The 14,097-nt window shown below is 71.6% G+C and overlaps 1 protein-coding gene across 7 annotated transcripts in view; it reads left to right on the top strand.

Moving 5' to 3' along the window:
• The window catches only part of AATK (apoptosis associated tyrosine kinase), a 25,119-nt gene extending 11,022 nt beyond the window's left edge, over window positions 1-14,097 (top strand). For 4 of the 7 annotated variants that reach the window (XM_045836886.1, XM_045836892.1, XM_045836893.1 and 1 more), the window contains 12 exons: window positions 1,118-1,265; window positions 3,351-3,430; window positions 3,860-3,978; window positions 4,080-4,242; window positions 4,794-4,927; window positions 6,138-6,222; window positions 6,311-6,432; window positions 7,723-7,872; window positions 8,568-11,196; window positions 11,317-11,464; window positions 11,947-12,132; window positions 13,016-14,097. In XM_045836886.1, coding sequence (XP_045692842.1) covers window positions 1,118-1,265; window positions 3,351-3,430; window positions 3,860-3,978; window positions 4,080-4,242; window positions 4,794-4,927; window positions 6,138-6,222; window positions 6,311-6,432; window positions 7,723-7,872; window positions 8,568-11,196; window positions 11,317-11,464; window positions 11,947-12,132; window positions 13,016-13,056 — 4,005 coding nt within the window. In that variant the 3' untranslated portion in view covers window positions 13,057-14,097. The other 3 variants (XM_045836889.1, XM_045836890.1, XM_045836887.1) reach the window with 3 other exon arrangements.

The following is a 14,097-nucleotide window of genomic DNA, read 5'->3' as shown; positions in this document are numbered from 1 at the left end:
CCGCGGGGCCCAGGGCTGGGGGGCTGGGGGGGGGGCAGGGGGGCAGGGCCCGGGGTGGGACGAGGGCCCCCGTGCCAGCCCGCCCCCCCTGTTCTCGTGAGAACAAGGGCCCTCCTCCAGGCGCCCTCCTCGCCGCCTGGGGCCATGGTGCCAGAACATTCCGGCACCGGCGCTCCCAGGGCGCCGGCCTGCCTGCCCAGGGGTCCCCGCCCGGGGCCGAGCAGGGGTAGGGGCTGGGCCAGCGATGCTCGCCCTGCCCTACCTGATCGCCCGCTGTGCGGGCGCACTCTGGCAGGCCACCGGGTGGCGCCGGCAGGTAAGGGGCTGGGGCCGGGGCTGGGGCCAGGGACCCAGCGGTGGGCAGACAGCACCCTGGCTCACCCTCCGCGGCCCCGTCCCCCTGGGTGCAGGGACACTCAGAGGCCTGAGAAAGGGGGGCCCCGAGTCACGCAGTGCCGGGCAGTGAAGGGCCGGACCCTCCTGGCACCCGCCGCGCCCGTCCCCACGGAGGCCCCACCCCGGGCGGGGGGCTGGCGGGCGGAGGCCGGCGGCAGGGCCCTCGCTGTGGCCTCAGGCCCAGGGGCTCTGCAGACTTTGGCTCTCGGGCTTGAGCTCTGGCCGGGGAGGGTCCGCCCCCGACAGGCAGACAGGTGTGGCGTGGACTGCGGCCCGTCCTGGTCAAGGTCCGGGGCGGCCTGCAGGCAGATGGCTGTGGTAGGTGGCAGGGTGCCGGGCGGGGGGTGACGACGGTGGGCTCCCCGCCCCGGACGCTCGGGAGGCTGTGTCTGGGAGCTGGGGGTCTCCCCCTGCCCCGAATCCTCTGCCCCACCCCTGCGGCGGCGGCTGCGCCTGGACAGGAGTTCGGGGCTGTGTCTGGGCGGGCGGAGATCTGAAGGCAGAGGCGGTGCGCCCTGGGGGCAGCCGGCGGCCCAGCGGACGGAGGGTCTGTGGGTGTGCGTGTGCCCCTGGAGCGAGGAGCATGGTGAGGGGCGCGGTCCGAGGGGCTGGGGGCTTCCCCTCCCAGCTCCAGGGGAGGAGGAGAGAGGCCTCTCAGAGCCTGCCCTGCCACGCCCCCTCCGGAGCTCACGGCCACCGCTGTCACCCCCCCCCCCACCAGGAGTTTGAGAATGCGGAGGGGGAAGAGTACGCGGCCGACTTCTCGGCACAGGGCTCCCCGGCGGCCGCCGCCCAGAACGGGCCCGACGTGTACGTCCTGCCCCTCACCGAGGTCTCGCTGCCCATGGCCAGGCAGCCCGGGCGCTCCGGTGAGTTGCCCCCAGGGGCCGGGGGTGCCGCAGGGTGGGCTCGGGGCTCAGCAGCCACGCCGCCGGGAGGGGTGGTGCGGGGCTGGCTGGCGTGTGCCCCTGCCGCTGGGAGCTGTGTGCTGGGGGGCGAGGTCCTGGCGTCCCTGGGATGCCCGGAGCCCAGACTCCCACTCAGCCGCCTGGCAGGCTGGCCGGCCGGCCACACAGGGACACGACCCCCACTGCACCCACTCGGGGAGGAGGGGCTCTTGAGGCTCCCTCCATGGGTGCTCGTGAATGGGCCTTTTACTCAGGCCCCGGGCGTGGGCGGCCGGCCCGCCCACCTGCTTCTGCGCCGGCCGGGCCAGCTGCCACCCACCCTGGAGCCTTTATCATGGGCCGGGGGCCCCCGAGGCACTGGTGGGAGCCCCAGGGGGGATTTAGGGGGCCACCGGCTGCCAGCTCCAGGGCCCAGGGCTCCACAGGGGTTGCCCCTGCCCCCGACCCCTGCCAGCACCTGCAGGGCATCGGTCGGTTAGGAATCGGGGCGTCCATTCCGAGGACCACCCCCTGAAGCCCGGAAGGCAGGCCCTTTGCTGGCGGGCCCCCCGCCTCCCCGTGTGGCTGTGGGGGTCTCTGAGCCTGGACCCCCACTACTGGGCACTGGGAGCCGGCGAGGGGCCAGGGGCCACCCAGGGGCACCGCCCCAGGCCAGGCCTGTCACCGCCAGGGGACGTGCACCTGGGACTCTGCAGAGCCTCCCAGCCGCTGGAGTTTCCTGCCAGTCCCAGGGGTGGTGGCGTTCTGCCCAGAAACACCTGAGGGCCCCCCGGGGCCCGGGGGCAGGGCTCCCCACAGAGAGCCCCTCCCTGCGTCAGCATCAGGGCACCGGGGCCCTCCCGGGTCTCCCCGAGGTCAGAGAGGCGCCACCCTTCAGTGACGTTGGAAAGACCCAGGTCTGTGACTCATAGGACCTGGAGGCACAGACACCTGGGCCACAGGAGGTCACTGCGGGGGGGGGGGGGCAGGCCCCGGGGGGGGGCTGCTCTCACTGGGGAGGGCACTCACTTGCAAACGCTGGACTTCAAACACCAGAGCAGGGAGTTAAAGCCACGAAGAAAAACACCCAAGGGGCCCAAATGGTCAGTCATCGCAAGCAGCCAAGGTCGCCCCCCTCCCACCAGGAGGCCCCTGGTTTAGGTGATGCTGGGGGCAGCCCCCTGGAGGTCAGAGGTCAAGGGCCTGAGCGGCAGGGAGGTGGCACGGCCAGCCCCTGCCCCAGGCGCTGTGGGCCCTGCTCCGGGCGGAGCCCGGCGCCCTCACCCCAGCCGAGTACCTCCTGAGGCTGGGAGGGCAGTGTTCCTGTCGGGGCAGCTGCCACGCGCCCCCGCCATCCCTGCCCCAAGCCCACTGAGCTTCCTTGGGGCGACCCTGGGCCCGAGGGGCACCGGCAGGTTGGGGCTCAGTGGAAGCTCTGGTCCAGTAAACGTGCCCCCTAAATTCTGCCCAGCATCAAGGTCAACATTCCCAGGGCCCTCCGGGCAGTTGGCGTGGGAGCAGAATTTGGGGAATCCCTGGGGTGCAGGAGGGCAGGAGTGGGCCCTGCGGCCCTGGCCCTTCCCCCCGCTGACCTCGCCCCGCTGGCCGGCAAGAGAATGGGCCCAGTGTGCCCCGTGTGGGGCGGGGCCAGCAGCCCCCAACAAAGGGGCCTTTGGCGTGCCTGGCGCCGGAATGCCAGCCTGCGGCAGGGGTGAGGGGACGGGCCGGTCCGCTGGCCTCCCCGCGGCCTCCGCCCCGGCCGCACTGCAGGCCCGCACCGCCTGAGCCCAGTCCAGCGCCAGGCCCCGAGGTCCCCAGCCTGGCGTGTCCCTGTGGCTCGGGCCAGGGCTCCCCCAGGCCCCCTGGCAGAAAGACGCCCCGATGCACCTGGCAGGTCCACGGCTCCCCTGGGCAGCCGGCACCCCGCCCTTGATGGCCGCCCCCAGGTGTGGCTCCCAGAGCAGGCTGAGGGGGGCGGGCAGCCCACCGAGGGGCGGAGGGAGGGTGGGTGGGGTGGAGGCGGGGGCTGACTGAGGTTCCTGAGCCCCCGCCCCCGCCCTGGTGCAGGGCAGCTGCTCAGGTCCGCGGGCCTGGGCCGGCACGGCCTCCTGTACCTGGAGGAGATCGGCCACGGCTGGTTCGGGAAGGTGAGCCGGGACCATGGGGCGGGGAGGGGTTGGCATCGTGGGCCCCTCTCTCGCCCGGAGGATGGAGGGGGTGGGTGGAGGCTGCTCCTCCTGGGAGCTGCCCCTGGGGACCCGGGGTCCCCACCCTGCTGGGCCCCACTGTGCTGCCCTGGGTCTGGCACCGGGAGGGGGTTGGAGGGGGCTGGGAGTGGCACCCTGGTCCTGGCTCCTCCCTGACCCCCGGCCTGGGCGGGGCAGCCAGGTCCTTCGTCCTCACTGGGGCTTCCCCCCCAGCCCACTGGAGAGCCCCAAGAACAGCCAAAGATGGGATGTCACAGCCAGGCAGGGGACAGGGGGTTCACGGGGGGGGGGGGCAGGCCCCCTCTCCGAGGCGTGAGGCGGGGCGGAGAGCGGCCCCCCGGGGAGGGGTGCTGACGCGCACCCCCGCAGGTGTTCCTGGGGGAGGCGAACTGGGGCCTCAGCAGTGCGCAGGTGGTGGTCAAGGAGCTGAAGGCCAGTGCCAGCGTGCACGAGCAGATGCAGTTCCTGGAGGAGGCCCAGCCCTACAGGTGGGTGGCGCCCGGGCCGGCGGTGCAGCCGGACGGGGGCGGGTGGTGCCGAGCCCCCGCCCCGCGATCCAAGGCGAGCTCTGTGCTGTCCCCCCTCCCAGCCCCCCTCCTTGTCCGTCTGCCCCCCCCTCCTGCCCTGCGTGGGCGTCAGGGGGGCAGCCTGTTGGCTCCCGCAGGGCCCTGCAGCACAGCAACCTGCTCCGGTGCCTGGCCCAGTGCGCTGAGGTGACGCCGTACCTGCTGGTGATGGAGTTCTGCCCCATGGTGAGTCGCCCGCCCCGCCCTCCCGGGTCCGCCCTGAGTGTCCCTCCGGGGCGGGGCGGGAAGGCGGGCCCGGTACCCCCCCAGGGAGAGGACTTGGCTGAGCCGGGACCCCTCTCTGCACTTTGGGGGCCTCCCAGAGGGCCCTGTGTCTGCAGACCGTCCCCAGGTCCCCCCTCAGGCCCGGCCCAGCCGCTGAGCCGAGCCACCTGCCCACACGGAGGCACCCTCGGCAGACGCGGGGCCTCGGGCACGGAGGCCTGGCTCCCTGCTTTCTGGACTCCCGGCCGGAGCCCTGACCTTGGCCCTCCTGGGAGCTCGGTGGTGTCGGCCAGCCAAGGTGTGGCTCCGGCGCACGGCTCACCTGCCTGGGGCCCGGAGAACCTGTCCCCTGCCTGCGGTCACCCCGCGGGGAGCTGGCCCCCGCGTGGTGGACACAGCGGCTCTGCTGGGTGCCCATGGGCAGTGCCCCCGGTTCGCCCCAGCTGGCCCCGCGTGGGGGGAGGCGCTGGGCGGCGGGTGACCGCACACGACGGAGCCGCCACTCTCGGCAGGGGGACCTCAAGGGCTACCTTCGGAGCTGCCGGGCGGCGGAGTCCATGGCGCCCGACCCCCGGACCCTGCAGCGCATGGCCTGCGAGGTGGCCTGCGGCGTCCTGCACCTGCACCGCCACAACTACGTGCACAGGTGAGGAGGGTGCGGCGGCCGCCTGCCTGGGCCCCGGGGCCTCTGTGTGGGCTGCGGGAGGGCCTGTGTGCACGCAGCCTCCGGGGGCCGAGGTGCAGAGTGATTTCATTACGCAGAGCACACCAGGCAGGCGGGCGCCAGACACCTGCCTTGCAGGTGGGCCCGGTGGCACGGCCTGCACTGTCCAGCTGGCCCCGGGCAGAAGCACCGTGGGGCCCGAGCCCCGGCCTCCGTCCCAGAGGCGGTGGGCGCCGCCCCGTGACCCCACACGGGACCCCCTATCCGGTCTCCCTCAGGCCTGGGGGTGGGGGCGGCCCTGTCCCGCCTTGGGCCCTGGCCCCTTAGGTCGGAAAGGTGGGGGGCGCACCGAAGACGCGACGGAGGCCCCGGACGCCACTCGGGCCGTCCCCCCCAACAACATCCTGGTGCTGAGTGATGGCGCAGGCGACTCCAGCATCAGTGATTTTGTTGAGGAGGGCGGCTGCCAGCCTCCGGCCCGCCGGCCGCGCCCACACGCCACTCACGCCCGCAGGCACAGCCCCGTCCGCGGTCCCCGCACCGCCGGCTGTGGCGGACGTGGGCCCGCCCCACGGTTACCCCCGTGCCCTGCGCCCAGACCCCCCACCCCAACCCCGGCAGGCAGGGGAGACCCCCCACCAGCCCAGGCCTCGGCTGGGCTGGAGGTGGGGCTGGGGCAAAGGCGCCACTGCAGGCGGGCACTCCACACCCTCACCCCGCCCTGGGCCCCCTGTGGGCAGGGCGGGACCCCCTGGGACACTGGGGACCTCAGCCGACACCCCCCTCTGGAGGAGCCAGGGGTGGTGGGCAGGAGGGAGGCCCTGGGACTCCCAGGACGGGCGGCCCCCGAGGGGGCGGGCCAGCAGGCTGGTGTCGCTGGAGGAGAAGTGGCCTGTCGGCTCGGGTCAGGGGCGTGACCGCAGGGCCGTGACCTCTCTGAGCCCTGTTTTCCTCATCTGCACTGTAACATCGCGCCCCCGCCCACGTGGACGCCCTGCGCAGGGCCCAGTGCGGGGCCAGGGGCCTGGGCTCCGGTCCGGAGGGTGGGGGTGGCAGCCTCCCCAGCGCCCCTGCCTGCCCACCCACGGAGCTGAGCCAGGACGCCCTGGCTCGTGACGAGCGGCCCAGCCCCCTCAGTGGCCTGGAAGCCGAGGCCCGCACAGCCCGCTGACCCCCACCTCCCGCTCCCCAGTGACCTGGCCCTGCGGAACTGCCTGCTCACGGCCGACCTGACCGTGAAGATCGGAGACTACGGCCTGTCTCACGGCAAATACAGAGTGAGTGGGCGGGGCCGGTGGGCGGGTGGGCGGGGCCGGTGGGCGGGGCGGGGCGGGGCCTGGCGAGTGACGCTGCCCGGCGCTGCAGGAGGACTACTTCGTGACCGCGGACCAGCTGTGGGTGCCGCTGCGCTGGATCGCGCCCGAGCTGGTGGACGAGGTGCACTGCAACCTGCTGGTGGTGGACCAGACCAAGGCCAGCAACGTGTGGTGAGTGCGGGCCCCGGGGTCCGCCCGCGCGGCCAGCAGACCTGCAGGCCGTGCGGCCGGGTGCCAGAGCGGGCGTCCGGCGATGATGCAGGGACCGAGTCCGCTTACCCGGCCGGTCCGGGAGCTGAGTGGATGTGGTCTGGCTGCACGAGGGCCACTGTATGAAGACATGCTCATCCGTCCAGCCTCATCGCCCTGTAGGAAGTGGCCCCACGTGGCCCCAGGTGAGGTCACAGGGGTGCCAGTGGCCCACCGCCCTGGGCTGGCAGGGCCTGTGGAGGAAGTCCTGCCCCTCCGGGACCCCCTGGGCCAAGGCCCGCCACCATGGGGAGGCCAGGCTGCACCGCCCAGAGGAGGCCCCGCCCCGTTCCCCCCCCCCCCTCCCGCGCAGAGGGGCTGTCCCGGGACTGCCGGCGGGAGGCGCTGGGCCGGCACGCAGAGCCCCCGCTGCAGCCTCGGAAGGCCTGAGAATGGAAAGGCCATCCCCAGCCTGGACCAGCCCCTGTCTCCCCCTCCCACCTCTTCCCAGCCCCCCAGACCTCTCAGCCTGGCCTCCCTTAGGCTCCTGATGGACGCTTAGAGCTTGGATCCATGGAGCGGCCCCCTTCCTGAGCTTACCAGGGGCAGCCTCCCCCCCAAAGCCGCTGGATGGTGCCCCCTAGTGGACACGCCGTTCCCTCTCTGATCTTCCGCTGCCTGCTCACCCTGCCGCACACGGACCAGGGTCCCCTGGACGGTCCCCAGGCCGGCCTGACTTCACTGTTATCAAACCTGCTGCTTTGACCCTCATGCCCCCAGCCTCCGGGGACAGCTGGGTGAAGCTGCTGCACCCCCCCTCCCCCCCAAGGCCTGCACATTCCCCAGTCCACGCCGGCTGACCCGGGACGACCCCAGACTCGCCCCTTCCTCAGTCATGGCACCTCCTCTCCAGCCTCCGTCCTGCCCACACACTGTGGGGACGAGGAGCCGTGCCAGCCAGGGCCGCTCCCGGACCTGGTGCAGGGAGGGGTCTGGCTTCACTGTGGAGAGCGAGGGAGCGAATGAGCGAATGAACAGATGAGTGAGCATGCACGTGGACGGGCCCGTTGAAGGCCAGGCTGCTTTTTCTCTGCCCCCGTGCCCGGGGCACACCCTGCCCACGCACTGCAGGAAGGCCCCTCTGGGCGGGCGTCCCCGAGAGGCTGGTGTGGAGGCGGGACCGGCTACTCGGTGCCCCGTGGCCCGAGATCCGGTGCGGTGGGGCCCTGCCGGCGGTGCCAGCCTCCGCTGACGGCCGCCCCCCCCCCACAGGTCCCTGGGCGTGACCATCTGGGAGCTGTTCGAGCTGGGCGCGCAGCCCTACCCCCACCACTCCGACAGGCAGGTGCTGGCCTACGCCGTCCGGGAGCAGCAGCTCAAGCTGCCCAAACCCCAGCTGCCGCTGGTGCTGTCGGACCGCTGGTGAGGGCCCAGTGATGCCCGGCCGGGGTGGGCTGTCCTCAGCAGGGAACGGGGGACGAGCGGGTGCTCGGAGTCCCCATGGGGGAAGCTGCTCCCAACCACCTGGGCTTCCAGCTCATCCTGGCTCCTCTCTGACCGGCTGTGACCTCTGGGTCCCACGCCATACCCACCGGGCAGCAGACTCCTTACCCAAAGCACAGACTCACCTACTGGCGGTGGGGGGTGGGGGTGGAGGGAGGTGACAGGCCCATTGCTGGCTCCCAAACTGCTGTGCCCACCTCCGCCGAGATTTGGGTTCTTTTTTTTTTCTTTTCTTTTTAAAGATTTTATTTATTTATTTTTGGAGAGGGAAGGGAGGGAGAAAGAGAGAGAGAGAGAAACATCAATGTGCAGTTGCTGGGGGTCATGGCCTGCAACCCAGACATGTATCCTGACTGGGAATCGAACCTGCGACACTTTGGTTTGCAGCCCGCGCTCAATCCACTGAGCTACGCCAGCCAGGGCTGAGATTTGGGTTCTTGTTTAAGTGGGAGAATCCTTTAACCGCCCTCAAGAATTCTCAGTGTGAAGAGGGGGCTTGAGACCCTTATACAGAGGGCAGATGGGCTCATTCTCAAGTGGGCCTCGGGGCTGGGGAGGGTGGGACCCAGGGGGAGCGTGGGGGCGTGGCCTGAGCCCGGCCTCCCGCCCCGCAGGTACGAGGTGATGCAGTTCTGCTGGCTGCAGCCGGAGCAGCGGCCGACCGCCGAGGAGGTGCACTTGCTGCTCTCCTGCCTGTGCGCCACGGGCGCCGCCGCGGCGGCGGAGGACGAGTTCGAGCGGCGGTGGCGCTCCCTGCGGCCAGGCGGGGGTGGCGCGGGCCCCGGGGCGGGGGCGGCGGGCGCGGTCCTGGGGAGCGCGGGCGAGCTGGCCGCCGCCTCGTCCTTCCCGCTGCTGGAGCAGTTCGCGGGCGACGGCTTCCACGCCGATGGCGACGACGTGCTCACGGTGACGGAGACGAGCCGCGGCCTGAACTTCGAGTACAAGTGGGAGGCGGGCCGCGGCGGAGACACTTTCCCACCGCCAGGGGGCGTGTCGAGCCCCGGCTGCGCGGTGCGTCTGCAGGAGCTCTGCGCCCCTGACAGCGCGCCGCCGGGGGTGGTGCCTGTTCTCAGCGCGCACAGCCCGTCTGTGGGCAGCGAGTACTTCATCCGCCTGGAGGAGCCGGCGCCCGCCGCCGGCCACGACCCCGACTGCGCGGGCTGCGCCCCTAGCCCCTGTGTCGCGGCCCCCAGCTCTGAGGGCGAGGACCACGACAAGGACTCCGACGGCAGCGCTGCCACCTCGCTGGCTATGGAGTCGCTGCTGGGCCAGGCGCCGTCGACCGACAGCCTCTGGGGCCACTGCGACCACCCCCTGGGCAGGAGCTGCGCCCAGGGCCCGCCCTGCCCCTCGCTCGCTCCCTCCCCCAAGGGTCTGATGCCCGTGCAGCCTGGAGTGGAGGATGCGGACTGGGGCGTGCCCGCTTTCTGCCCGCCCTTATCCGAGGACCCGCTGGGCACGCACGCCTCCGGGACTGCAGGGGCCCGGCTGTCCCCCAGCAGGGAGGAGCTGGGGGAGGCCGAGGCCCGCAGGGCCGCGCAGCACAGACACTGGAGTTCCAACATGTCAGCCAACAACAACAGCGGCGGCCGAGCCCCCGAGGCCTGGGACGCGGGCTGCAGGGGCAGCGGTGCAGACTGCTGCCCTGGCAAGAAGCAGCCCCTACGGGGGGCTGTCCCTGAGCAGGACCACCCCCTGGCTCCAGAGGGCCCCAGAGAGCCTCCCCTTGGGCCAGAGGGGGCCTCCTTTGGCCAGGAGTCGGGCCGCTGCTTTGACCTCCCCCGCCTGTGTCCTGCTGAGGGCCCGCCCCCTGCCACCAGCCTGTTCACACCCCCCTGGAGAGAGGCAGCTGGCGGTGAGGGCAACAGCCCCGAGACAGAGCCCAGGCTTGCGGAGGAGGCTGAGGGCTCCGCGGGACCTTGGCGGTTCCCTGCGTCCGTCCCGTCCCCATCCCAAGAGGGAACCCTGCTTCCTCCCAAGGAGGCCAGCGCCCCTACCGCCCTGCCTGCGTCGCCCACACCTGCCAGCGGCCAGGCAGCTGCCACGGAGCCGGCCCAAACGTGGGACAGTGGCAGCAGCTCCCCGGAGGCGCCGGGCAGTGGGGACGAGGACACTGCTGAGGCCACTTCCGGCGTTTTCACAGATTTGCCCGGCGACGGCCCGCGGGCCGAGAGGCGGGACATGATGCCGGCGTCCCGCTGCCTGCCGAAGCAGGTGGGCACCCCCGACTCCCTGGACTCGCTGGACATCCCGTCCTCGGCCAGCGACGGGGGCTGCGAGGTCTTCAGCCCGTCGGCCGCCGGCCCCTCCGGAGGGCAGCCCCGGGCCCTGGACAGCGGCTATGACACCGAGAACTACGAGTCCCCTGAGTTTGTGCTCAAGGAGGCGCACGAGCCGTGTGAGCCTGAGGTTTTCGGGGGACCGGCCTCGGAGAGCGAGAGCCCTGGGGCGGAGACTCAGCTCCCGGCCTCCCTCGGCGGCCTCAGCGAGAAAAACCCCTACCGAGACTCCGCCTACTTCTCAGACCTGGACACGGAGCCCGAGCCCCTGCTGGGCCCCGAGAAGAGGAGCGGGGCCGTTGGGCCAGAGCCAGACCTGGAGAGCCCGCAGGGCCCTGGGGGGCAGCCGCCTTCTGAGTCTGAGGCACCTGGGGCGGCGCAGAGCCCAGACCCCAGGGAGGGGTCGCCATCGTCATTGCCTGAGGACTCTCGCCCCGGACCGAGCACTTGCCCCACAGGGCCCAGCAGGGAGCCTCCCTGGGCCGAAAGCCCAGCTCAGGGGTCGCCGACGCCCAGTCCCGGGTGCTCCAAAGTTTTCCTGCTGACTCCCGTCCCGCAGAGCTCAGACAGCCACGGCCCCGAGCCCCAGGAGGCCCAGGGACCGCCGTCAGCCCTGCAGGAACGGATGGGGGCCCCGGGCGTCCCGAAAGCCCCGCTCTGCCTGGCCCTGCCGGGGCTCCCCGCGGCCCCGGAGGGCCGGCCGGAGGAGGAGGAGGAGGACAGCGAGGACAGCGACGAGTCGGACGAGGAGCTCCGCTGCTACAGCGTCCAGGAGCCCGGCGAGGAGAGCGAGGAGGAGGCCCCGCCCGTGCCTGTGGTGGTGGCCGAGAGCCAGAGCGCGCGCCACCTGCGCAGCCTGCTCAAAATGCCCAGCCTGCTGTCCGAGGCCTTCTGCGAGGACCTGGAGCGCAAGAAGAAAGCCGTGTCCTTCTTCGACGACGTCACCGTCTACCTCTTTGACCAGGTGGGCGGCGGCCCCAGGCTGTGCGCGCAGAGGGGGGGCCCCCCCCACCCGGGCGAGACGGAAAGCGGTGGGAGTGGCCAGGGCTGGCGGCCGGACTCACAGGCTGCTCTGACCTCGTAGGAAAGTCCTACCCGGGAGCTTGGGGAGCCCTTCCCCGGAGCCCAGAAGTCGCCCCCTGCGTTCCTCGAGGGCAGTCCCGGCTCCCCCGGCGCCCCCTGCCGGCCTCGACGGGCCGAAAGCTCACCCGACGGCTTCACGTTCCAAGAGGGTGAGCTGGAGGCGGGGCCTTCCGGGGGCGGGGGGCGGGGGCGAGGTGTCTTGGGCGGGGCCTCTAGGGCGGGACCAGGGCTATGCATCTCAGAGTAGGCGGGGCGATGTTTCGGGGCGGGGCCTCTAGGGCGGGACCAGGGCTCTGCGTCTCAGAGTAGGCGGGGCGATGTTTCGGGGCGGGGCCTCTAGGGCGGGACCAGGGCTATGCATCTCAGAGTAGGCGGGGCGATGTTTCGGGGCGGGGCCTCTAGGGCGGGACCAGGGCTCTGCGTCTCAGAGTAGGCGGGGCGATGTTTCGGGGCGGGGCCTCTAGGGCGTGGCCAGGCCCCTAGTCTTCGCGGAGTGGGCGGGGTGGGGCGGGGCGGTGGGGCGACTGGGCGACACGAGGAACTGGGACTTCCGGGGCCGGGCCGGCGGCGCCTAGGGAGGCGAGGGATGCCTGCCGTCTGCGGAATTCCGTGACCTCCGGCCGGTTTGCAGGCGCAAGGTTCCAGTGGGACCACGGCGTACCGCAGGCGCCGGCCCGGGAGGCCGCGCTGGCCGCGCCCGCCGCGCCCTCCAAGCCGGCCGAGACCGCCCCTTTCTCGCGTTTCACCGTCTCGCCCGCGCCCGCGTCTCGCTTCTCCATCACGCACGTCTCGGACCCGGACGCCGGACGCGTGGGTGGTGAGCTGCGGTGGGGCTGGCGGGAGGGCTCGGCGAAGCGGGGCAGTGCAGCGGCAGGTGGGGACTCGTTTCCTCCGTGCAAGCTCCGTGGTCGGCCGGGGCGCGGAGGCTTCGCGCGCAGGCCAGCCCGTCCGGGCGCTTCGGGAAGCCCCGCCTCCCCGCCTGTCGCGCCGAGTCTGGACGCTGCCTGGTTTTCAGGCCTCGCGTCTCCTCGCGTTTTCGGAGGCACGGGCTGGACGCTGCGCGCCTCCACCTGGCCTCAGGCCCCCGAAACCTGCGGCAGCCTCTGCCACCAGGACCTCCCCAGCCCCTGCTGGTCTGCCTCAACCGCCGGCCCCACCCTCCCTTGCTGCCTCCGGACTCCGCGCGGCTCAGACCCGCTGGTTCTTGCCCGGCGGGCCGCAAGGCGGGGGCCTCAGCTCGCCCTCCCTCCGCGGTGCACTTCTCTGCCGGCCTCAGACCGGCGGGCTCCTCCCGCCAGGTGGTCCCCTAGCCACCGCCGAGTTCTTGCAAGTTCTGCTTGGCTTGGCTGAAAGCCCACCTCCACTCAAACGCCTCCTGGTCACCTTGTTCCTGGGGCAGACCCACCCCCGTCCCCACTGTCCTTGCAGAGTTGTCCCGAACGGACCCTGAACCAATGAGGTCCCCAGAAGGCGAGTGCGTGATGCTTGTCAGCCCAGGCCTCAGTTTTCCCACCTGTAAAAGGGGGGCTGGGAGGGCACGTGAGCTCTGTTGGGCTCCCACTGAGTCAGACAGGCGGGCTGTGGGGGGCGCCTGAAGGCGGTGGCCCTAGGTCAGGGGTGGAGACCAGGTGGGAGTCCCGGGGAGGGGCTCCTCCCGTCCCCAGCGCGTTCCTGAACTCTTGGCCCGTCCTGTTTGCCAGGCCCTGCAGGAGGCACTGGGGGCGTCTGTAAAGAAGCTTGAGGCCCACGTGACCTCCCCTGGAGGCCCTGCTCGTCCTGCTCCCGCAGCAGCAGCGAGGATGGTGACCGGCGTCGCGGGGCTGCAGTCGCCGCGGTTGGTGGCAGCTTCCAGCACCTGGGCGCCCCACACAGCACAGTGGACGGCAGAGCGCTGTGCCGCCAGCTGGTCTGCCCCGGCGGCAGGATTCCTCCCGGACACGGGGTACACTGCTGCTTCCTTAGGGAAGCCCCACAGCCCCCGCCCGGCAGCACCCTCCTTGCAGTGTCCCCTGTGCCCTGGCCCCACACTGCTGCTTGGCCTCTGAGGCCTGGGGGCCCTCGCAGGCCCCGCCCTCTGTTCCGGGTGGTGCACTGCAGGGCGCTGTGCCCCTGCCCTGGGTGAGACACCAGGCGCAGGCCTGTGGGGGCAGCCTCTCCCCGTGTCCTTGGCCCCTCCCCCCTGGTTCTGGGTGGTCAGTGCAAGGACAGGCCCTGGGGCGCAGGGGCCTCGCCACCCTTACCTCAAAGTCTGTGGCTGTGTTTCCCCTCTCCTGACTCCACCAGACCCCAGCCCGCCCTCCCCACACGGTCTGGGACGGCTCCTGCCTGGGGCCCTCTGCTGGCACCGAGGGGGCAACTTGAAAGACGGAGGGGGCTTCCAGGCCCCACCTCTGCCATCTCAGCCTCATTCTAGAGGCGCCCCCTGCTGTCAGGTGTGGGTAGCGTCCCTCTGCAGGGCACTGCCCAGCCCAGCTGCTGAGAGTGGGGGCCTCCTGCACCCCAGCGTCAGGGGTCCCAGCCCACAGGGATGGGGATGGGCAGGAGGTGGAGCTGGGAGGGGTGGGGCAGGGCAGCACAGGGAATATTTTTGTAACCACTATTGTCCCGAGCCGGGCTTATGATTTTAAGTTATTGTTGCCAAAGAGATGTAAGTTTGTTGTTGCTTTGGGAGTGTGGGCGGGGCGCTCTGGGTTTGTGTTTCTGTTAGTTTGAGGCTTAGGACGCTGGTGCAATGATTTTCTTGTTCCTTGTTTGTTTTCTAAGAGAAATCAAGCTAAGAACA

The sequence above is a fragment of the Phyllostomus hastatus genome, unplaced genomic scaffold (assembly GCF_019186645.2).
Source record: "Phyllostomus hastatus isolate PE091 unplaced genomic scaffold, TTU_PhHast_1.1 phas_contig_210, whole genome shotgun sequence".
NCBI lineage: Eukaryota > Metazoa > Chordata > Mammalia > Chiroptera > Phyllostomidae > Phyllostomus > Phyllostomus hastatus.
The sequence above is the reverse complement of the archived record's forward strand: the minus strand, read 5'-3'. Positions and strand labels throughout refer to the sequence as shown.